This window comes from Myotis brandtii, unplaced genomic scaffold (assembly GCF_000412655.1).
Source record: "Myotis brandtii unplaced genomic scaffold, ASM41265v1 scaffold213, whole genome shotgun sequence".
Taxonomy (NCBI): Eukaryota; Metazoa; Chordata; class Mammalia; order Chiroptera; family Vespertilionidae; genus Myotis; species Myotis brandtii.
Genome location: NW_005357962.1, coordinates 915739 through 941126, shown reverse-complemented (window position 1 = coordinate 941126; position 25388 = coordinate 915739). Strand labels below are relative to the sequence as shown.

Below are 25388 nucleotides of genomic sequence, written 5' to 3'. Positions count from 1 at the left end.
AGATCCTCCCCTTTAGGACTGTGACTGACAGGTCTTGGCATACCCTCAACTATGAGCAGTCACTAAAAATAAAATTGATTGCTTGGATATCACAAAGGTTTGAGAGAAAAGAGCTGGGGTGGGGATTAATAGTAAGGTTGTATCCCTTACATGAGGCCACTCCTTTAAGACATGGATGAAATATACATTCTTCTCAAGCACACATGGACAATTATCCAAGATAGATCATATTTAGGCTATAAGACAAGTCAATGAATTTAAAAAGATTCAAATCATATCAAGCATTTTTCCTCACCACAATGGTATGAAACTTGAAATTATAAGAAGAAAACAAAAATTTACAAATATGTGGAGTTTAAACAACATGCTACTGAATAACCAACAGGCCAAAGAAGAATCAAAAGGGAAATAAAAAAATACCATAAGACAAATGAAAATATAACATACCAAAACCAATGGGATGCAGCCAAAGCAGTCCTAAGAGGGAAGTTCATAGTAATAACTATTGAACAATTATTCATCAAAAAATTAGAAAACCTAGAAGAAATGAATACATTCCTACAAACATATAACCTACCAAGACTGAATCATAAAGAAAAAATCTGAACAGAGCAGACACATTACTAGTAAGGAGACTGAATTAGTAATCACAAACCTACCAATAAATAAAAGACCAGGACCAGAGGGCTTTACAGGTGAAATCTACCAAACATTCAAAGAAGAATGAAAAACTACTTTCTCAAACTCTTTCAGAAAATGGAAGGAATAGTTCCAAACTCATTTTATGAGGCCAGCATTTCCCAGAGACCAAAATTAGTCAGGAATGCCATAAAAAAAGAAAATCAGAGGCCAATATCCTTGATGAACATAGATGCAAAAATCCTCAACAAAATATTAGTAGACCAAATTCAATAAGACATTAAAAGGATATATGGTCAATTAATTTATAACATAGGAGCAAAGAACAGACAACGGGGAAGGGAGAGTCTCTTCAATAAATGGCGTTGGGAAAACTGAACAATCACATGCAAAAGAATGAATCTGGACCGTTATTTTATACCATACACGAAAATTAATTCAAGATGGATTAAACGCTTGAATATAAGACTCCTAGTAGAAAACATAGGCATTAATTTCATAACCCACAGCTCTTAGGTACACCCCTTCAAATCACTTAGGGCAATGAAAATGAATTCTTAGAACTGACACCAAGAGCAAAGGCAACAAAAGCAAAAATAAAACAAGTGCAACTACATCAAACTAAAAAGCTGCACAGCAAAGAAACCATCAACAAAGTGAAAAGGCAACCTAGAAGTGGGAGAAAAATATTTTCAAATAATATATCCGTTAAGGGGTTAATATCCAAAATATACACAGAACTCACAACTCAAAACCCAAACAATCTCATGACAAAATGGGCAGAGGATCCGAATAGACTTTTTCCCCCCAGACATTCAGATGGCCAACAGGTACATAAAAAGATGCTCAACATCACTAATCATCAGGAAAATGCAAATCGCTATCACCTCACACCTGTTAGAATAGCTGGTATAAAAAAGGCAAGATATTAATTTCTAGGAAAAAAAATAAAAGCAAGATATAAATGTTAGCGAGTATGAGAAGAAAAGGGAATCCTTGTACACTGTTGGTACTAATGTAAATTGGTGCAGTCAGTACGGAAAACAGTAAGGAGGTTCCTCAAAATAAAACTACCATATGATCTAGCACTTCTATTTCTGGGTATTTACCCAAAGACAATGAAAACACTAACTTGAAAAGACAGAAGCACCCCCATATTCATTGCAGCGTTACTTGCAATAACCAAGATGTGGAAATAATCTAAGTGTCTATTGATGGATGAGTAGATAAAGAAGATGTGACATCTATGCAATGGAATATAGTTAACAGCTATAAAAATAAAAGTTTGCTATTAGCAACAACATGCTGGACCTTGAAGGCATTGTGCTAATTGAAGAAAATCTGACACAAAAAGGTAAGTCATGAGGATATAGAGCAGTGGTTCTCAACCTTCCTAATGCTGCGACCCTTTAATACAGTTCCTCATGTTGTGGTGACCCCCAATTTCATTGTTACAAATTGAACATAATTAAAGCATAGTGATTAATCACAAAAACAATATGTAATTATATATGTGTTTTCCGATGGTCTTAGGCGACCCCTGTGAAAGGGTCGTTCGACCTCCAAAGGGGTCGTGACCCACAGGTTGAGAACCACTGATATAGAGCATGGTGACTAGAGTGGGGCACAAGTAGGTTTACAGGTGTGAGTACGCAAAACAGAGTTCATTCTTGTATTACTATTTATTAACTACTAGAGGCCCAATGCACAAAATTCATGCAAGAATTAGGCCTTCCTTCTCTCAGCTGCCAGCACTGGCTTCCCTCTGGCACCCAGGATCCGGGCTTCCCTCCCTCCGGCCGCCAGCAAGCACCCGGAACCTGGGCTTCCCTGTGGCTGCTGGCAGGCACCCAGGATCCGGGCTTCCCTCCCTGTGGCCGCCGGCAGGCACCCGGGACCTGGGCTTCCCGCACAGCCCCGGTTTCATCTGGAAGGACGTCCCGGAAGGATGTCTGGTCTAAGTAGCATATTATGCTTTTATTATTATAGACTGTATTATTTCCCATAGGAACAATTGTAAGCCTACTTTTGCCCACCATATACTGTACTGCAACCTGAAAGTTGCTGGGAGAGCAAATCTTCAAAGTTCCCATCACAAAAAAATAAAAAAATTGTAACTATGTACGGCGATGGATGGTAACTAGACTCATTGTGGTGACGATTTTGCAATATTAACAAATATCAAATCATTATGTTGAATACCTGAATTACAATGTTATATGCCAATTATACCTTAAATAAAAAAACACACACACAAGCATGCATCCCAGGTGACTCTTACGGTCTAGTGAGGTTGAACGTTTGTCCCCTGTGGTCTGAGATTACTGGTGAGAGGCTAAATGAAGGAGGTATTGGTGAGCCAAGATAACCTGAGCACGCTAGCAGAACTTCCTCCAGCTATCACTCTTGGAGCAAACTGAATGCCAGCCATCTCTGACACTGGCCACCACCAGCAGGCCTATTCAGCTGCAGCTGAACACAGACTTACCGTGCAGCGACTTCATTCCCAAGGTGTAAGAAGGCCTCCGCAGTGGAAGAGACTTGGGGAGAGAAGGGTACGTGCTACTGAAGAGGACGTCGTTGGGCAGGGCTTGGTCCAGAAGTGAGGCCCTCGAGGTGAAGAAGTGCTCCCTCTGGCTGCTGTAGATGCTCTCATCCGACAGCGTCCTGTGCAAGGCCCGCCTTGAGGTGGGGGTGTGGGGGAAAGGAGACTGAGGCGAGGAGAGCGCATGGAACTGAAAAACAGGGCCAAGACAACAGGAGGTCAATTTTCCGGGTCACACACCCAGGGCCCAGGTTGGGGGGAATGAGCGGGTTAACAAATTCACTGCTCTCAGGCACACCCCGTCAAACCCCAGAGCCCAACCAGGGAGCCTCAAGGTCTACCACTTCTGTCTACATCCTTAGGGCCAATCTGAGATCCCCAGAGCCCACCACGCTGCCTATCAGTGCTCAGTGCATAACTCAGACACAATTAAATGAATCCATCAATACGGTGTCATGATTTAGAACAAGATGAGGACCAGACAATGTGAGCTGTTGTTGAATCCTGTGTCATTGACCAAACCATGTCATCTCTCTGAGCCCAGCTCCTTGTCTATGAAATGGGGCACATCATCCCTCAGGATTATTAGGAGGGTAAATGAAACATGGACTGATCACAACATATATCAGTGGTGTTATGAAGTAATGTTACAGCCCCCAGGGAACAGCCGTGGAGCCAAGAAGGTGTCCTCAGATGCTTGTCAAGTGACTACATGTTTGCTGGGCAACAAGAGCATTTGATCAACACGATATATTAGTGCAAATAATAGCTGGCGCTTGGTAAACATTAACTACTATAATTATATTTAATGAGTTTTGGCGATAACTTATTTTTTGAGATAGATTTCTATTCCTGAAATGAAAACAGGAAGGTCATCTTTATAACTGACAAGTATTTATATAGTTATGGAAAAATGACACATGTTCCAGATTCCAGATAGCTGTATCTCTTACTGATGTCTTTTGCCTTGGTGACCTGATTTTATTTTTTTTAAAATATATTTTATTGATTTCTTACAGAGAGGAAGGGAGAGAGATAGAGAGTCAGAAACATCGATGAGAGAGAAACATTGATCAGCTGCCTCCTGCACACCCCCTACTGGGGATGTGCCCGCAACCAAGGTACATGCCCTTGACCGGAATTGAACCTGGGACCTTTCAGTCCGCAGGCAGACGCTCTATCCACTGAGCCAAACCAGTCAGGGCGAGGTGAACTGATTTTAGTTGAGATTTTTCTGCAAAGAGCAAGCTTCTGAAAATTCCATTCATTGGGAGACAACAGACACATTACCAACATGTAAATATCCAGCATCCTGAAAGCCAACAGAGTATTTGGTCTGCTAAGAATAACACTATATTTATTCAGTTCCTCTTCGACTACTGCTCTCCTTGGCAGGGAGAACAATGTGGGGACAGCTGAAGGCCTGAGGAGGAGGCTGAGTCCTGGCAGGAAGCCACGCAGGACTTTCCATGACACTTTGAAGGGGCAGAGAGACAATGATGCAGCAACGGCTCTATTTAGAGAGCTGAGCATACAGAGTTGACACTCAGGTTCATTCATGTGCTAGGGTCTAACACAATTCCATTAAACAAACCAAGAGTTAAATCAAGTCAATACTACCCACAGCATGGCATGCACAGTTGCTGCATAAATATTTTAAAAAGTATTAATCAAAGGCATTGTAAATGAGCCTCAGGTGTAGCCAATTGTGTAAAAACTGTGCTCACTTTTAAAAATGCATGATGAGCTAAACCCAAGGTATGTATGTGCTTGCCCAGAAAACTGAGCTACTGTGATAAACGCTTTGTGAGGCTTTAAGTGGAGGGAACTTGGTCTGGAAGTAACAATTTCTCATCTCACTGCACAGAGTGGGAATCAGAGGTTACAAAGCTTGCCAATTGCAATTAGAAAAAAACAACAAACCAAGCAGGTCACCTCTCCTCCATCTGCAAGCTCCAGGACCATCACACAGGCTCCTGCCTATCGAGTCAGATCTTGGATCTCCATTCAAAATCTGCTCAGTCTTTGTTGGCACCTCTGGGTTCAGCAGAGGGATTTCCTTCTCCTGTGCATATTCCCACCCTGATGGTTTTACAGGAGAGAAATTTCCCACCAATTCCAGTTTCAGTCTCATCAGAAAATACTGGTGTACTTCAGAGCAGTAAACACCGCCTGGAAGAGGCCCTTTGAGCAGCGTGCTTTATTATAAGGTCTAACATCCTGCAGGAAAGGGAGGCCGGATAGGAGAGGAAGGAAGCCATCGGCCTAGGCCCAGAAGCTTTCTGCGCATTACGAGTAGTAGGACCTAGTCTTGTCCAAACTCGTGAGGGTGGTTCCTCACCCCATCCCCCCTTCAATTCCAGTCTTAAAGGTGCACACCTCTCTGGTTCCGACAAGCGCCCCCTCTACCTTCCTGGCAGGCCAGGCCTGAGACTGCCAAGTGGCCCCACCGAGGGCTGCCAGCCCCTGGGAAAGAACCTGGAGTTGATGGCTGACTGGGAAGGGATCGAGAGCATCAGGCTGGGGGTTTTCAAGCTGTGCTCTCAGGAGCCTTCAGGGTTCATCACAGCCTCATTGCTTGTGGAGAGATGTTCAGGTGGGACCCAGGGCCATGACACCCACCCCTCTCATCAGAGAGACCCTGCTTTCTCATCCTACATATTGGACTTCCACGTATACTTTTATTCAATAAAAGGATTTTTGTGCTTTAAAATCATTTGGGCGCCACTGACATACTCCGGCCTTCTATTTCAAAGCCTAGGAACACAGCCTGGAGAGGTGGCGCCTTGCTCCATGTCAGTCTGCTGTTCTCCTACTTTTGCAGCCCTCCTGGCTCCCAGTGAAATGGGAGCACCCGCACTTGCAACAAGCAGGTGTCAGGTCTTCCTGAACCCTGGAGCTGTGTGAGGCCTCTTCCTTTGGTCTGTGCCTGAGTGCTAGCAGGACTATTGGTTTGCACTATTGTCTGTTCACTTGCCACTGTATGCAGCCCTCATAGAAAATAGGGTTATTCATCCAGCCGGCGTGGCTCAGTGGTTGAGTATCCACCCATGAACCAATAGGTCACAGTTCCATTCCCCGCCAGGGCACATGCCCGGGTTATGGGCTTGATCCCCAGTAGGGGGCATACAGGAGACAGCTGATCAATGTTTCTCTCTCATCACTGATGTTTTTAGCTCTTTCTCCTCCCTTCCTCTAAAAGCAAATAAAAACACTTAAAAATTTATTTTAAAAAAGCTCTGGTTAAAAAAGAAAATAGGGTTATCCCATCTCTGCCTGCCAAGGAGGTTTCCTGCTGGCCAATAAAGCCAACGTGGTGTGAGTGGCTCCAAGGGTCACAGCCTGAAGCTGCCGCTCCTGGCATCTGGAGCCTGACGCAGTGGCCTGGAGCCATGAGCCGGGCGTGACCTGGAAGGTTCTCAAGGGCACACTGGCCTTCCTGACACAGCAGAGCCACGGGCGTTTAGTCAGTCTCAGAAGACACACAGAGCTCCTTAGCTGAGCTCATCTGAAACCAAACCAGAAAGGATGGGACTGGAGAGAAAACAGGCTATTTCCAGCTCCTGCTTCCAGCCTTTTTATAGTAATAGTTTCAGCAGAAGGATTTACTTTTAGAGGGTCTGACAGTCACATAATCACAGCTTAAAGAACGTGCACCCCTGTTTCAAATAGGAATGTTAAAGTAATTCATTTTGGAAATAAAAGCCAAGACCTAAAATAACAGCAAAACGGACATTTGCTTTCAATTACTTCCAGTGCAGGAGCGAATCAGAAGAACGTGAGCGTTAAACTTGCCCCTTTCCAAAAATGTTACACTAAGACTTGGAGGACAGATTTCTTTCATGGCAAGTTTTACTCTCCTCTAAATCAAAGGAAAAATGTAAAATAATTTTTATTTTTAAACTGGTCCTTAAGCATTTAATACACCTCATTGGATTTTGATGGATAGAGAAATTCCAAGTGCTATCTTTTGTGAGGTTGCTAAGGAAACAGTTTGTACCCCAGGTGATGAGTCAGAACTGTTAAGTGCTGGCTTATAGAACAGAAATCAAGAATGGCAAACCTTTAAAATGATTTATGATCTTAATGTTTACGTTAATAAATCATTTCTTTTGCAAAACTCAAGATTGGGCTTTGGAGTCCACCTCAGTGCTGTCGATGTTGACTCTAAGTTTAGGAGGTGTGTCTGGCCTGCCTGGAGGAAAATGCATGTGTGCTGAGAAAGCCCGAATGAGACGGGACCACTGGGCTCCTGCAGGGCTTGCTTCCTGCTTCTGGTCACAGTCTGCGGGTGGTGAGTAGTTAACAGTCTAGCTTCCATTTTTAATCAATTCTCATAGTTCTTAAATGAAGCTTGCCAGTCACGTCAAACAGACTACAAATCATTCATCCAAGAACCTGGTGAACAGAACACGACGACATTCACTGCCACCTTCCTGGGTAGATGCCCTTCTCCTGGGACTACCCGCTACTGCAGACAGAAGTGCCTTATACTCACAGTGAATACCTTTGGGCCCCGCTCAACACACACGGGCTCCGAGCCCTGAGTGCTGCTCACCTCAGGTGACAAGAGCAGAGAGTCCAAGCTGAGGTGAGCGGAACAAACCTTCCACATGGCTATGCAAAGGTGCAGCCACTGACACACAAACCAGTTCTAAGCAAATGGGGAGGGGGAACGGGTTCTGGGACTGGATGGGCAGGGCCTGGGTTCTAGAGAAGGCCCTGCAGCCTGGACTTCTGAGAGGAAGAGGGAGGAGGCTTTATGAAGTGGAGAGAGCCTGGAGGTTCTGAAGGTGAGTGTGCAGACCATTTGCTGGACTAGAGCACCCAGGGTAGGGCCAGCATTGGGGCAGAAGCAGGCCAGGGTGCAGAGTGCTTCGGGCACACAGGAAGGGGAGCCCTTTGGATAGAAGGCACTAAAGCCCTTAGAGAAAAATGTCCATCTGACGAGGGGCCCCAGATGCCCCTGTGGAGTTCCGAGGAACAATGGCACTTGGAGAGTAATGTTCAAGGAAGAGCGGCTTGTGCACCGAGCAGGGAACCCTGGGAGAAGAAAGAACCCTGGGGGTAGGACAGGCTGACCCACCCAGACTAAAGGGATGTCGCTGCAGGAACAGAACATTTGGAAGACACTGTGAGCTAATTATTGGGAAGACTGGGTGATGGTGGGAAGAGGTTTCAATGGGGAGGAGCTGGGGACCACCTTTTTGGAAGGAGTAACTGGCAAGCAGCTCCGGCCCGTCTGGCCTCTCTCTAACTGCTATTTGCCCAAGCTCTGTCTTGTACCTTAAAGTTCTTCTGGGATTCGGGAGTTGGGCTTTCAAGGTCGATGAGTTTCTTGAGATCCTCCTCAATGGTGGACTTGGAGGCTGGCTTGGGAGATGCTCGGAGGTCCCTGGTGGAGGCCCGCAGCCTGGCGTGGGCTATTTCATTGCCATCACTCTGATGACGCCTTGAAAAAAGGAGAGAGATGGCATGAACTGAATCAGTCCAGTGGACCCAAGGTCACAGTGGGCTGGGAAGGATGTAAGTCATTGGAGAGATATTATAGGAGAGAAAAGAAGAATTACTTCTGTTCAATTACATTGGAAGCTACTCAGATAAGTTATTGTTAAAGAAATGAAACCAATTTGAAACATAAACTAAAAAGTCTGATGAAAAAAATCATTCTTTTACAGGAAACAATTAGCTCTACCAAGCCAAAATTAGCAACAGATTTTTTAATAAAAGACACAGGGTATAAATCCCAAATGCAATCTTTGTGTAGACAAAAACAATGTAATTGAATGAATCATTTATTCTTTTTTTGCTGTACTACTTTGTAAAAAGTCCTTTATATATATGTAGTCACTTACTTTCTAATGTTCCCTCTGGTGCCTCCTGGCCCAGTTAAGAACCAGATGGGAAGGCCGTGATTAATACCATCAAAGGGGGTCGGGGGGAGGGGGGGGATCTTTGCACCAGAGGGTTGATTTTTCTGAAGTTTGTTCTCCAGACATACCATCTTCCCTCTTACCTGAGGTTTTGTTTTCTGAGGTTACATTTACTCAGGGTCAACCATGATCCAAAAGTATTAAATGCAAGAATCCAGAAATAATTCTTGTTTTAAACTGTGTGCCATTCTGAGTGGAGTGAATGAAGCATGTACCTTCCTGCCCGACACGTGAATCATCCCTTTGTCCTGCATATCCCCAGATGGGTACACTACCCGCCCATTAGTTCCCTCCTAGCTGCCCCAGTTATCAAATCGTTATCACTGAGAGACCACATTCACATAACTTGGTTACAGTATGTTGTTATAACTGTTCTATTTTATTATTAGTTATTGTTGTTACTCTCATACTGTGCTTAATTTATAAACTATCAAAGGTATGAATGTATAAAAAAAAAACACCCATAGTATATACAGGGTTCGGTATTACCTGCAGCTTCAGGCATCCGCTGGGGGTTATGGCACATATCCCCCATGGATAAGGGGATACTAATGTACTGTTTCCTAGGAGATCTAAGACTCTCAAATCTGAATATACTGCAATACATCTTATTTAAGGAATGGAGTGGGAGAGATAATTTAAGACAAGTTTTACTTAGAAAAAATAAGTGCTGCTCAGTGATTAGAACTTTGGCCCATGCACCGAATGCTCATGGGTTTGACTCCTAGTAGAGGGCACATACCTGGGTTGCAAGTTCGATGCCCTGCCGTGGTCGGGGCACAGGCGGGAGGCAACCACATGAGTCTCATGTTGCTGTTTCTCTCTCTCCCCTTCCCTCCCTCCCTTCCTTCTACTCTCTCTGAAATTTAATGGAAAAAATATCCTCAGGTGAGCATTAACCAAAATAACAACAACAACAATAATAATAATCTCCCTACCAAATCAATTCTTCCCTACTTCCCAGCCTGGCTACCTCGGCCACAGAAAATTGCCTCAAACTTTCTGTCCTCTGTCATGTTACAAGCAAACCACCCAGTAAGAGAAACAAAAGAATTCTTACTTTCTTGTGTCCATAAATCCCACAGAATTTATGGTTCCTTCGGGTTTTTTCCATCCAATCAGGTACTTGCTAGTTGCGCCCTGGCGAGGGTAGAAAGTCCTAGGACCAGACGAGGAGGACGAGGAAGAGGAGAAGGAGGGTGCGAGCTGCGAGGAGGTGGCCGGATGAAGCTCTTCCTTAGGGGAACTCCGGGCACTGGTGAAGACGACGGGGCTGGCAGAGTGGCGGGAGCTCATGGTGCTGAGGAGAAGCAGGGCAAAGACAAGGGCCGCGTGTGCGTGCGTGCATCGGGGTCAATACATCAGCGGGGGTGTCATCTGGACAGGGTTACGGTGGGTTAGGAACAATGGCTATTTCATGGAACATGAATGGGGATGGCTGGCCGGCCTTCCGTGCTTTCTCTCTATAATTTAAATGTCTGCTGTCAGGGTGAAAGGTGGTCAGTCTGCACTTTACAGTAAAGAGTAGGATAGTGAGACTTTGAAACACACTGGCACCTCTTAAGTTTGCTACAGGAAAGTCTACAGGAGGCAAGTGGGGGCAAGCCTGCCGCAAAGGCCCAGCAGTCTCAGGGCCTTGTGTCTTGCTTTCCTCAGAACCAGGGGTCATGGCGACGCTGCCAGGCCCACACCGAGAACAGGAGAGGAGACGGGTCAGGCGTACAGCTTACACTCACATCCCGGGCCCAGGGCCACACTGAGGCCTCCCTAGCCACGGCACCTGCACGAATGCTGACTCTCTAGAAAAAGCTGTTCATCACAATGAGCTTTCTTACACTGCACACAAAACCCAACTCAACATGGATTAAAGACTTAAGTACAAGATCCGAGCCCGTAAAACTCCTAGAAGAAAACAGTAAGAGGTAAGTCCCCTGACTTCAGTCTTGGCAATGATATTTTGGATTTGACAGCAAAAGCAGAGGTAACAAAAGCAAAAACAAACAAGTGGGACTGCACTGATTTTAAAAAGCTGCTTATAGCAAAAAATACCATCAACAAAATAAAAAGGCAACTTACAAAATGAGAGACAATATCTACCTATAAGGGTTAAAATCCCTGTACCATGGTATACATCATACAACTCAACAGAAGAGAAAAACAAATCGATTAAAAAATGGGCAGAGGATCAGAATAGACATCATTTCCAAAGACATGCAGATGGCCAACAAGTGCATGAAAAGATGCCCAGTGGCACTAACCACGAGGGAAACGCAAATCAAAACCATAATGAGCTATTACCTCATACCTGTTAGAATGGTCATTATCAAAAAGACAAGAAATAACAAATGTGGGCAAGGATGTGGAGAAAAGGGAACCATTATGCACTGTTGGTGGGGTTGTAAATTGGTGCAACCACTATGGGAAACAGTATGGAGGGTCCTCAAACAGTTCCTCAAAAAATGGAAAATAGAACTAACATATGATCCTGCAATCCCACTTCTGGGTATTTATCCAAATAAAACAAAAATACTATCTTGAGATATCTGTGCCCCTTGTGCTCACTGCAGCATTATTTACAATAGCTAGGACATGAAAGCAACCTAAGTGTCCATCAATGACTGAATGAATAAAGAAAATGTGGTATATTAAATACACACAATGGATTATTCAGCCATAAAAAAAAGGAAAATCCTGCCATTTGCAATAACACAAATAGACTTTGAGGGGATTATGCTAAGAGAAATAAGTCAGACAAAGACAAATACTGCATGATCTCACTTATACATGTAATCTAAAAACCATATTGGTGGTTGCTAGAGGTGGGGGAGATGAAAGGGTGAAGGGGGTCAAAAGGTACAAACTCCAGTTGTAAGATAAGTAATGTACAGCATGTGACTAAAAATAAAAGTTAAAAGCTGTTCATCATCAATATATTTTAAAACTAAAGTCCATAGAACTTAAGGAGAAGGCTACTCCTTATACTTTTAAAACTCAGAAAGGCAGAATACTAGGGGTGAGAGTTTAAGTTGACCATAACCTGAGGGCCTTTAATTGAGGATTTCCGCTCTCCCTACCCATGATCTCACAGGACCCAAGTTCACACTCCAGGAGTCCTGCTGAGTTCTCCAGCTCAGGCTGGGACCAAAGACAGCTGACTCTTTAGGATGATGGACTTGCTTACTAAGAGTTAGTTAAGAGGAAGTGGCCTCAAAGCATCCCTCAGCTGCAGTTTCATCCATCAAAAACTGATGGTCCTGGTCTGAACAACGTGCGGACCTTAGCTAATAATGACATATCACTATGGCATCCTCAGTGATGACAAATGCACTGCAGTCACGTGGGAGGCTGGTAAGGGGCCCGGGGAGCTCTCTTCACTACCTGTGCAGCTTTCTGTAAACCAGAAACTATTCTAGAATAGAAAACTAAGGGGAAAATACATAAAGCAAAAAAGAAAAGAAAAATAAACAAAAACCCCTGCACTCTAATGGTCCTGAGGTAGCACATATAGTTGAAAAGGATCTGAAACTCCCACCTCAGCCCTTACATAAAAATCATTTCCAGCTGGATTGTGTATTTACATGTAAATCTACAGATTCTGGACTAGAACGTGGAAGAACATTTTTCTGATAGAAGCAGAAGTTCTTTAATGGGGTCATAAAGGAAAGGACTGCCATTAAAAGAACTTCTATTCATCTAAAGATAAAGAATAGGAGAACATATAGGGTGTCCCCCAAAATGTATACACACTTTGAATAATTATTAATTCCAATGGGCTAAATCTGAAAAGAAAGAAACACCTACTGAGCTATCAGAAAAAAGTGTGTATACATTTTGGGGGGACATCCTGTATGTAAAATATATATCCAGCCATGGGCTCCTATCTAGAATACAGAACTAAGACAACCCAATAGAAAAATGGGCAAAGATTTGATAGGATTTTCACAAAAGAGGATAACTAAAAAAATAAACACTGGTACTCAGTGTCATCAGCTATCAAGAAAATGCAAATTACAGCCACACGGAGGGACCATGGCACACCCAGCAGCATGACTAACATTACTGACTTACAATACTAAGTGCTAGAAAGGATGTGAATCAATTAGAACTCTTATACATGACTAGTGGGAGTGGTACCTGTTACAGCCACTTCAGCAAACTGGTTCACAGTCTCTGTGACAACTGAATGTGTGTGTGTGTGTGTGTGTGTGTGTGTGTGTATCTCCTACGACTTAGCAATCCCACTCCTGGGTAAACACCCAAAAGAAATCCATACATACTGTGTACCAAATATCACATATAAGAATCTGTGATATCCTCAAACTGGAAACCCTCAAAATGTTCACCAACAGTACAGTGGATAAATGAGTTGTGGTGTTTCCCACAATGTAATTATACTACAGCAATGAAAACAAACTCATGCTACCTGCATGAATCTCACCAGCATAAGGCTGACTTGAAGACACAGACACAGAATAAAACATATGGTGTGATTCCTTTTCTATAAAGCCCCAAATTGGTATCTCGAGCTTGGGATTTTAGGAGTCAGGGCTGTGTTTACACTGGGAGGAGGCGGAGTAACTGGGGAAGGCATGGGGGAGGAAGGGTGTCTGGATGTCGGGAATGTTCCAGGTCTTGATCTGGGTGGTGACTGCGTGGGTATGTCTGCATTGTGAAAAGTCATCTCGATGGACACTCGTGCATGCACGTTGTACCTCAGTGAAATCACACCCACAAAATTAAAGCAAAAGGAGCTCGAGGGGGAAGGAAAAATCCCCTCACAATCTCTCTCACATACATTGAAAAGCAGTGCAATCTCATTTAGCTTTTACCTCTTGGTAACAAATTATCCCACTTGTTTGCTTTTGAAATTAAAAGGGAATGCAAAACCTTTGCATAAGTGCAGTACATTAGGTCAGTAAGAACAAAATAATAGCATGTTTCTGCTACAGAGAGAGACTGAACGGGTACGGTGACCCAGAAGTAAAAGGGAAGAGGGACAGACACATAAAGACGGAGGCAGGCAAACTCAGAGGGGTAACACGGGAGACCAGGCCAACAGCCACGCGATCGACACAGGGAGAGGCTTCCGCAGTGGTGGGAGTGCAGCCTTGGGGACACTTTAAAACAATGACAGGCTTGTGGCTTTTGTTAGCTCCTTAGCGGCAAGATCCCATCTTTGGTTTGCCGATTTTTTCACCTGATATACCTACCCCATTCACATTTATAACACGGATGTGGCGATGTCGTGGTTAGTGTCTGAAGCAGATTTCCACACCGTGAAATGCAAAGAATCAGGGTCTAACGTACACATCTCTCAGCGTGGATAGTCACGTGCATGCTTTACCTGCCTTGGTTAGTATCCACAAGTGAGTGCAAGCGTGTCAGAATGACTGGAGCTGGTTCTCACACTTTAAATAAATGTTAAAATAGAAATGACAGGACCCCACCCGAAATTCTGACTGAGTAGGCTGGGTGGGGTGCAGCGACATGAGAATTTGCACTTCTAAGGTGTGCCCAGCTGATGCTGTGGTCCCTGACTCATGCTGAAAACCACAGTACATTTGAATTGCCCATATTTTATCTTTCTCAGCAACAAGTATCTTGATATGATAACATCGGTATTCAAAACCCTGAGGCTTTCAAAGCCTAAATGTTTGGTCAGAACAGAAATAATTAGCCATGAGAATAGAAAGTAGGTTGTATCATCTGTTAACTTACAAATCATTCCTCCATGTTTTAAATAGCTATGCTGGCTTTGGCCAAATGCATACACTGCATAATGGGGAAAGTTATAGAAAAGGCTTAGACATGTAAAAGGAAAGAGCAATAAATAAATAAATAAATAATGTATACAGTGTTTGGAGCTTTTTCCAAACATTATTTCTCTGAGAGGAAGAGACAAAACAACTAAAATGACATTGTCAGCTTCATACTTTCAAAGGGGAACTGTGTGGCTGGCCTGTTTCATTCTCTTGGAGATTTCCTGGTAATGCAACACAATGCAGTTTTTTTTAAAAAATATATTTTTATTGATTTTTTACAGAGAGGAAGGGAGAGAGATAGAGAGTTAGAAACATCGATGAGAGAGAAACATCGATCAGCTGCCTCCTGCACATCTCCCGCTGGGGATGTGCTCGCAACCCAGGTACATGCCCTTGACCGGAATCGAACCTGGGACCTTTCAGTCCGCAGGCCGACGCTCTATCCACTGAGCCAAACCGGTTTCGGCAACACAATGCGGTTTTACCCATGGCAAGTTAGGTCTCGCTATAGGGACTGTGTGAGATGGTGATGGAATAAGAAGAGACAGCAACAGGTATGTATGTGTGGAAACAACAACCTCTGCTCTTTTCTCGTTATATCAAAAGTGCATTTAGCCATGAGCACGACCAAACTGGGGAAACCACTAAAAATTTAGTCAGGGTGTTTCTGGATTCCACAGGAGGAGGCTGGCTTTACGCTTTATAAATGATAAGACGTTTCCACTTTCCTGAAATTGGAGCAACCTTAGGTGCATTTGGTCATTCCACAACATGAATTTTGAAAATGAAGAGCGGATGCACACACATACATGATACCCCACAGAGAAAAAGGAGAAGAGGCAACGAGGTAACTGAGGCTCTGGGACAACCTGAATCCATCCAAACTGCTCATCTTAACCTGGTGAAACCATGAGCAAATGCACCACAGCTGGCTCTTTTAGAGGAGAGGGCGCAGAAAGGGCATAAGGTCATGGCAGTATCACTTGACAAAGGAAGTCATACACCTACCTGGGGACCCTGCACACAGGACAGGGCAGCCGAACATTAAATCTGAGCCCTGAGAACCCAAGCTGTGAAGGCCTGGGAGCTGATCTGCATCGTCACGGAGACTACCCTCCAGTGGGAAGCACCTGCTAGCCACTGCTGTGCTGCTAACAGCCACCGAGGGAAACACTTGGAGTCACCTGCCGTGCAGGTAGGACACAAAGGAACGGATTTCAGTCAGGCTGGGCCTGCTAAGGGGGAGAGCGGCAATTAGTCACCCGCCAAATGGCTGTGGCAAAGGCTGGATGGTGGCCTATACTGAGGGGAGGAAGCTGTAGGGTTTCCTGTGATTACTGTACAAACAAGTAAGCCTTCGGGTGACAGATAATGTGGAGGATAATGACTGAGGAGGTCTGTGGCTTCCCACTGTGTCCAGCAGTAGCCTATTCTCTCCAATACTGGGCCCTACAATTTAGGAGGGCTTCAGAAGACACTAATTCTAAGTGATTAGGGAGAAAAGAAATAAGTTAAGTCAGAATGATTAAACTGGCAACAGGACAGCCAAATGATCGCAGTAGAGAAAACTGCTCATCTGTCACAGGGAGATAGTTACTAAGTACAAGAGCACACTACTACATAAAGCATAGGAGATGAGGCTATGCATATGCAGCAGAAGAGGCCTCAGGTGTCACTGTGGACTGCAAGCTGAATGCATCTGTAATGCTGAGCTACTTAGTAGGAAGCTACCAAGATAACTATAAATATTACCATTTTATTAGGCACAGCTGAAAAGAGTGTCATGTCCAGGTTTGGCATTTCAAAAGGATAGAGAAAACAAAGAAGGAAAATTGAGAAGCAAAAATCCTATCCTATATAATAGAAGGCTAATATGCAAATAGACTGAACGGTGGAACAACTGAACAACCGGTCACTCTGACGTGCGCTGACCTCCAGGGGGCGTGCGTGGAACATGGCGGGCATCGGCCGCGGTAGGATTGTGGAGCAGGTGAGCGGGGGCGGCGCCAGACCAAGGCAGGGCGCTGGTCGCTGTCATCAGGGTGAGCCTCTGGTGGTTACTGAGAATTCTTTGCTTGCACCTGCTGCCGGCACCCGGTGCCAACCCCAATCACCCCTCAGGGCTTTTCTACCTCCCCTTGCTCCTGAGGGACGATCGGGGCAGGGCAGCAGCCGCCACTTTCACCCGCTGATGGCGATGGCCCCACTTGCACCCGCTACTGGCGCCAGCACCAATCGCTTCATGCTGTCAGCACCTGGGAGGGGTGGCGGCAGGAGCAAGGCTGCTAGCAGACAGGGGACCGGGAGCCATGGCGGGAGGGGCCAGGCGGAGGCGTGGAGGATGGGCTGGGACCCACACCTGTGCCCACCACAGTCTCATGGCCCACAGTTCCTTTCAAGGTGCATGAATTCCTGCACTGGGCCCCTAGTCTATATAATAAAAGCCTAAGAGACCCTTACAGTGGAACAACTAGAATGATCGGTCACTATGATGCGCATTGACCACCAGGGGGCAGATACTCAATGCAGGAGCTGCTCCCTGGTGGTCAGTGTGCTCCCACAGGGGGAGCGCTGCTCAGCCAGAAGGCGGGCTCACAGCTGGAGAGCGCAGCAGTGGTAGCGGGAGCCTCTCCCACATCTGTGGCAGCGCTAAGGAGCAGCGAGCCAAGCAGTAAGGAGCAGCGAGCAGGCAGATGCTAAGGAGTGAGTGGTTCTGGACTGCAAGAGGGCACAGGCCAGGCTGAGGGACACTCCCCCCTACCCCCCGCCAGTGCACAAATTTCATGCACCAGGCCCCTAGTATGAGTATAAAATCGGTTACATAAAAGAGAAGTTGAGGGAGATACGTATTTGTCAAAGAGAAAGTAGCTCCATAACTGCATTAAGGTAGGCGATGGAGAACTTAAAAAAAAAAAAAAGCAGAAAACCTTCTGTCTTAAAAGGATATTTACAGTATGCAATACATTTGACAACTATTTTTACTCTCAACAAACACATAAAAACCACCACTGAATAAGTGGACCAGGTATTATTAGATTAAGGATCAGGGACAAGCTCGGTGGAACGGCATGACTGCCTGAAGGCAGCATCGCTGGTCAACAGAACCAAGACTTGGACCTGGATCTCAGCATCCAAATCTACGTTCCCTGTATTTCTCTCTCCACTTGCCTGGACGTGGAGGGCTATTACAAAGTTCCATTCTTTTTTAAAAATTGTTTTCCAATGGGCTCTGACCTGCTGCCTACAAATTTCGTATCATGTTTAGAAAAGATTCAGCCCCTCAAAACCATTTATTCTTTCTTAATTGTATATTTAAGCTACAGCTAGAGGAATTTCAAATAGGTAGACATGGGACAAAATTTTGAAGAGGAAGAGGACTTAAGTACTAAAATTACTTAGAAAAGGTTATGCAACCTCTCTTCTTAAGAGCATCCCATAAGAAGCAATGGGATAGGTGAGGACGTTACAGCAGAGCTAGGTGTAACATCCTTTTAAGCAATGGATAAATTCTCATCTGGGTAGGATGGCTTACATATGACAAGGGCGGACTCTGTCCTTTCAGAATCCTTCCGGTCTGATGATGGAATGGCATCTGGAGAATCTGGGCTTTCCTTATCCACTGAATAAATGGATTAGTTGCTCCACAGAACAAAGCAATGTTAATTCTGCTGGCGAGTTCTGCATCATGCAACCTGACATCTGTGGCTTGACCGAGGCCTCATTCTCTCAATGCTCACTTGAAATTTCAACTACAGTGGTTCTATTTGGTCATCTTTGAGGTTAGCTAGACACCACTGAAGTTCTGGATAAAATAGTCACCCACTCCCCTGAGCCGGAAGAAATGGGGACAGAAAGCTTAGGACAGATCGCCTGTAGTTCTGCTGCAAATTAAAACAGAATCCTGCCTGTTAACTGTGTGCAGAACCACGAGGCAAAAATGACCCATGAAAATGATCCGTAGATGTAAGGCGAGCTGGGCCCCCCACAGGTTGAAGAGAAGTCCTGGGCTTGTCATTTCAGAGGCTACACTCTTCAATTATGAATTAGCCCATAAAACTTGGAAAAACCATATTCTCACCTTAAAAAATATAGACGAGAGGTAAGGAATTGTAAGCAATTAAAAAAAAAATTCCAGGAAGAAGAGATTTAAGAGAGAAATGTTAAAGACAATGGAGTAATTTCTGAACAAGAAGAGATGCACATATGTAGGATGCCAAAGAGGGACGTCTAACCACCCAGCTGTACCCACACACAGAGGCACTCACAGCAGCCCAAGACATGCCTCTGTGTTCATGTAAACTAAATATAAAGAAGTCCTTCTTCAACCCTCCTCTCAGGGAAGCATTGGGTTTTTCTGGCGTGAATAGTTAACTTATTAGGTTAACCAGAAAAAGCACATCCGTGAAACTGAACTGCACTGACCACTGTGGGCAGGCATTTCTCCTGGCCTCTAGCCCGCCCCTCCAGGGAAGGTCAGACACTGACTGACTTCTATCCAGATTGGGTTGATGTGTGCACATAAGCTGTAATAAAGTCCCTCCTTATTATGTTTTGCAGATTAAAGAAAATTCTTACTTAGAAACGACTTTACTAAAAAGTCAGGCTGTGCAGGACCTTACGTGTACTCTCAATACACCTATCTGCAGAAGCGCTGCAGCTCTCTGCCAATGCTGACCCTTCTGCACAAAAAGCTTTGCAATGTAATAGTGGTTTCTAGGAGTCAGGAATTGGAGATTTATGCTGTTTGAAATGGTTTATTAATTAAGGGCCTTGAGACATCATGCAAAAAATGGGGACATTAAGGAGAAAGTTATTCCTATTTGCTCAGCAAAATGAATTGAGCAACTATTATTAGCTCACAGTGGCACACGCTCTGCAAAGGTGTTCAGGATGCACATACTGGGTGGGAAATCCTCTTGAACTGGACGGCAGTAAGGTGTGTATGTGATCACATAAGTGGGTACTGACTGGCTACCTGAGGGACCTATGGAAGCACGAGGCGGCAGAATGGCTGGCTAACGCGGTGGGTGCAGAAGTCTGGGCACTCAACCAGGTCAGGTGAGGACGTTACAGCAGAGCTGTGTATATGCAAGTACATGGTGGGGTTTCTAGCTTTAAAATGTGTATTCTTTAACCTCGTTCTAACATTGGCAATACCACTGGTTACCAGGACTAGACTAGGGAATCTATGGTCACCACACAAACTGGCACTGCCTACAGCCAAGATTAGAACTCTGGCAAAAGAGTAACCCAGTTGGTGAAAGTGTATTAAAGTTAGAAGTATCTTTGCCTCTCCTATGCTTACCACAAATCATTTTACTGTGTGATTCACTTTAAAACTAGAAAGTGAAACAGCTACTTAAAAAAAAAAAATAAAACCTCTCCCTAACTTTCCAAACCCTACAGAAAACATTTTTTTTTAAGGAAGCAACACTTTAGAGCAATTAATAAACTTTTTAATTGTAGAAAGTTGGTGTGTATGGCTTCTCTTAATGACATTCGACTAGAACAATCCTATGCAATTACCAACCTACATTAATGCAGCTCTCATGGGGCGCCACAAAAAACCCTGCACAATCGTCAACAGGGAGACCGGAGGACAGGGTGGGCAGGAACACAGCCCAGGGAGAAACACAGTTGAGCTTAATCACTGTAATTTGGGTTCTGTCACCAAGTCCCAGGTACAAGCGCTTTCATGCACTGTCAAGGGACCTCCCTGTTAATTGCGGCTCCTGTCTTCCGGGGACCACACACTCTAATTTGCAGTGATTCTGGTTCCTCCAGAGATGTGCATTTGGTGGCTACATCCCCCTTTCCTCCAGAAAAGGCAGGCTGCTGAGGCTCTGATCATCCAGCTCGCTCTGCCACAATCAACAGACTGAAGTCACACAGCATCCCGTTTACCAGAGTCAAGAAACGACTGTGACTCCACCTACTGTGGATGGGAGGCCCTGCCACCATCCCTGCAAGGCTACATTCTTCTCTTCTCCAGTAAGTTTGACTTTCAACACAAGAGTTATTTCTACAGGATGATTTAAATAATTTCTGCATGGTCAGTCTAAAGCAGAAAATGTGGGTAATCCTCGGAGGTGGTCAGGCTGTCCTGGTCAGCACATTCAGAAAATGCAATCCCAGGTGCCTGCTTTTCAGGGGGGCTTTGTAGAGCCCCTGGGATTCGTCGGATTGGTTAGATGGCGTGGCCGATGTTTTGTGCTTTGGCTTCAGAGGCTTAGCCCTTTCCAAGCCTACTCCATGCCCACGCCGTACTAGACAAGACCTCATGACTGATTTTCTTCCACCATCAAATTAGAGCAGAGATAGAGCCCCAGGTGGAATATCATTCTTAAAAAGGACACCCTCCTTTCAAAACAAAGAACTGGAAACTAAAGAAACAAGAGTCGATCTAAACCGAGAAACTATTCTGAACTCAAAGATGTTCCAAGTCAATGCAGCACAGGCTATAGTTAATGGGATGATGGCGCGTGTCAAAACACAGCAACTGAATGCCCTAACTCTGTGCCCCAGGATTCTATATTATATTACTATGGTATTTGATGCCTAGCTTTCTGTTCTACTTTTCCAAACACTTCCTAACCCACTCGACGCACCAACGTTCTATTCCCTGGACTGTGGGAAGGTAACTGGGTGCCTGGCACTCCAGACTGAGACTGCTTTGCCAATTCCTTTTTGTGTGGGGCCATGTGTTTCTAGACCTACCACAATAAACAGAAACAAGCATGTGAGATGCTGGGCCCACCCAGAATTTACTAGATGGGAAGCTCAAGAATCTTGTCAGTAACAATATAGAGACAATGAGAGAACTGAATATTTAACTGATCAAGTTAAACAAATCCAAATTAAGTGGAGGTTATCTGGAGTTTCCTGACAGATCTTGTGCTTGGATTCCCATTTGAAAAGTAAAACTAAATCCAGCTTCTTTGCTATTTTTTCTTTAGGGCATAATAATAAAAGAGGCCCAGGCAAGGTTAGATGCTGTCCTATAAGCTGATCAATGACTGACAACAATAACAGGTAAAGGAGAAACTACCACAAAGATCACCAGCCCCGTGAAGAGACCAATGGAGCGTTTCCTCCCTGAAAGCAAAAATCCTTCCATACTTTGGATTTTAGGCTCAAATCTAAAGGAAGAAATAAAAATTGGTATTAATTTTGCCCACCTAAGAATACAGGGGAGTATGTACTTATTTTGAAAGGTAGATGGTATGTTTAATTTTAGCTACACTTTTCTGATGTATATCCCCCACCCTCAACCACATAACTATCAGGAGCCAATTAACGGAAAAAAATTATCATGTAAACATGGGGTTAAGTGATCTTCTCTGGGAGACAGGCAATGAAAAGGGTGTGTTCAGCATCGTAAATAATGCCATGTTAGGCCTTTTTAAAAATACGGTCAAGACTTTCTTTTAATATCTTCAAAAGACTGTTCTAGTCTACTTTCTCTATCACTAGCTAAAAGCCCAAATTACAAAATTCTTCTAATTCTGGTACAAAGGAAATTTTTCATAAAATCAAAGACAACTTTACAAAGACTGAATCTGTAAACTTTCTCACAGCTTAAACTAATGCGTTAGGCCCTGGTCAGTGTGTTCAGTGATTAGAAAGTGAGCCCTGCAGACCAAAGGGTTGTACGTTCGATTCCCAGTCAAGGGCACGTACCTGGGTGTAGGTTCAACCCCTGGTTGGGGAGGTACCCCGATCAATGTGCCTCTCTCACATCAGTGTGTTTCTCTCTCTCTTCCCCCTTCCTTCCACTGTCTCTAAAAATCATCCTTGGGTAAAAATTAACTGCCTACCCCCAAATAATAATGATAATAATGATAATAATAATAATAATAACAATAATATTGTGGTAGAATTGTAGGAAGAGTATTTTGGTGGGAATTAAAAGGCACTAAATATGTAATAATAACTGCCACTGCATGGAACACCCCTCTATACACTATAGAGCCAAGTGAAGTGGGACAAGACTGGGCACCCGATTCAGGACGGGCTGGGAACGGGGCACAGGGAAGGGCAGTTACCTCGTGTGGGAAGCGGCGTCGTTGATGCTGAAAGTGCTGCTCTCCCGGGTCAGAGGGCTGGAGCCGGCCTGGCTCTTGCTGTGGATGTCCAGGCTCAGGGAGGACTCTGCTTTCCGGTCCAGGCCGTGGCTCTCAGCCTCTAACGTCCGATCCACCATGGAGATGACCTCGCTGGAGCTGTGCCACAGGGGGGCCACTTTCTCCTTGCCAGGCCCCGAGCGAGGCGAGGCCGTGGCGGCCCCCAGGGAGGCGCTGCTGCCGTGGCTGGGGCCGTAGGAGGTGGTGTCGATGCCGCTGTCGGCAGAGGTGCCCTGCAGATAGTTGTAGCTGTTGAGCTCGGACTCAGTGCGGTCCCCGTCATACCACTTCTCGTCACTGTGGGCGCTGGACGCGTTGCTGGAGAGGGTGTTGCTGCTGGAGTGGCTCGAGTAGTGGCTGTCAGGCTGCAGGGGAAGCAGAGTTACTCACGGGCAGGCTCTGCCTCGTGAACACCAGGAAAACAACAGGGAGAACGACCCGCGGTGTGTCTAGTGATGGGTCCAAGGCCAAAGGTTCTAATGGTGGGAAACCGAGGTCCGGCTGGAGGTGCCTGGACAAACCCAGGCGAAGGCTCGATGGCAAAGAGCGCTGGAAATGGTTTCTTAAGAACCCATTTTTCATTATTTCACTTATGCCAAAGCATGAACAGTACTGAGATCATTTTAATCAGAAAAAAAATCTAAATTGTTATTAGTCTTCAATATTTTAATCCTAAAATAGAAAAAAATGACACCTCCAAAAGGCTTTAAAATTAGAAGAGACCTACTGTGCTCAGAGTAAAGAGAAGGCAGAACCTAAGACTTATTCCTAAAGAGAGCTCCCCAGTGCGCATCTATTTAGGAGATAGCTTTCTGAGGAGGGCTCAGAGGTATGATGTATACGGAGGTGCCAAGTAAATTCAATGGGGGAGGCTGGGAAGGGAGAGTAACACTCTTTTCAACAGACGGTGCTGGGACACGTGGATATCCACAAAGAATTAAATTGGATCCTTTCCACATAGAAAAATAAACTCAAAAAGATCAAAGATGTAAATGTAAGAGCTAACACTGTAAAACTCTTAGAAGAAAACATAAATGTACATCTTCATGACCTTGGATTATGCAATGGTCTCCTAGAGATGACCCCAAAAGCACACAAAAAAGAAAAAAAAATTGATAAACTGGACCTCATCAAAATTAAAGAACTTTTATGTTTCAAATACCCTAATTAAAACACGGGCAAAGGATTTAAATGGGCATTTCTCGGAAGATGATATACAAATGGCCAACAAGCACATGAAAATATACTCAGCATCTTTAGTCACTAGGGAAATGCAAATCAAAACCACATGAGATACACCTCACACACAGTGAGATGCTATACACAAAGGGGCAGACTAGAATGCTGGCTGGACTGCTGGTGGGAATGGGAACTGGGGCCGCTGCTGTCCAACAGCTCAGTCCCACTCTCAGCGTCAACTCAAGAGAAATGAGGACATGTTCACACACCACTTCCATGCGTATGTTCACAGCAGCGTTATTCATGAAGCCAAAAGCCAGAAACAACCCAGTGTCCACCGGCTGATACATGGATAAGGAATTGTGGTATTTCTAGACCATGGACTGTTATTCCATCATACAAAGAAATGAAGTACTGAGACGTTACAACATGTACGACTCTTGAAAACATTACGCAAAACTAAGTGAAAGAAGCCAGACATAAAAGGCCACACATTCTGTTCCACTCGTGTGAAACGTCCAGAATAGACACTTCAACAAGGACAGAAAGTAGGTTCGGGGCTGTCGAGAGCTTGGAGGGGAGGGAAGAGTCAGGGCGATGACTGAGGTACAGGGTTTCTCTGGGGTGATATGTTTTCTAGGGTTAGATGGTGGTGCTGGTGGCACAACCCTGTGAATATATTAAAAAACCATTAAACTGTACACTTTAAATGAGTGAATATTAAGGTATGTGAATTGTATCTCAATTAATAAAATGAGTACAGAACCCTTTCTACACAGTAGCTTAGTTACTTAGAATATTTTGTAGTTTACCAAAGAAATAAGATTTCCAAGGATAGCTGAATAAAACAGTATTTTAAGAGAAAAGTGGAGAGAAGGAATTGTGTGTGTGTGTGTGTGTGTGTCTGCTGAGGATAGTGGCAGGAGGAGGACACTCAAGTTTCATTTCAAAGTGCAAAAATAAAGCTCTCTCCTTCTTAAACAAGAATCAATCCCAGTTATTTTACCAGTGCTACTCTAGTTTTTTGCAACAACGTTTGTGTTACAGACCTTCATTTATTTTTAGTATTTGAGGGCAGAATTTCTCGGCCCTGCACCTGTCTGTGGAATTGGCAGCCCCCAGCCACGTGTGGCCACTGTGCACCTTACACGTGGCAGCCTGCACTGAGATGGGCTGAGAGTGAAAAGTACGTAACATATTTCTGCAG

The 25388-nt window shown here is 44.5% G+C and overlaps 1 protein-coding gene across 16 annotated transcripts in view; it reads right to left on the bottom strand.

Annotated features, from left to right (window-relative positions):
• The window catches only part of SIPA1L1 (signal-induced proliferation-associated 1 like 1), a 330175-nt gene that overhangs the window by 9146 nt on the left and 295641 nt on the right, over positions 1-25388 (bottom strand). For all 16 annotated transcript variants that reach the window (XM_005865778.2, XM_014539293.1, XM_014539298.1 and 13 more), the window contains 4 exons: positions 22925-23367; positions 10178-10417; positions 8471-8636; positions 3128-3374 (listed from right to left, as the gene is read on the bottom strand). In XM_005865778.2, the coding sequence (XP_005865840.1) occupies positions 3128-3374; positions 8471-8636; positions 10178-10417; positions 22925-23367 (1096 nt within the window). The remainder of the gene's footprint in view (positions 1-3127; positions 3375-8470; positions 8637-10177; positions 10418-22924; positions 23368-25388) is intronic.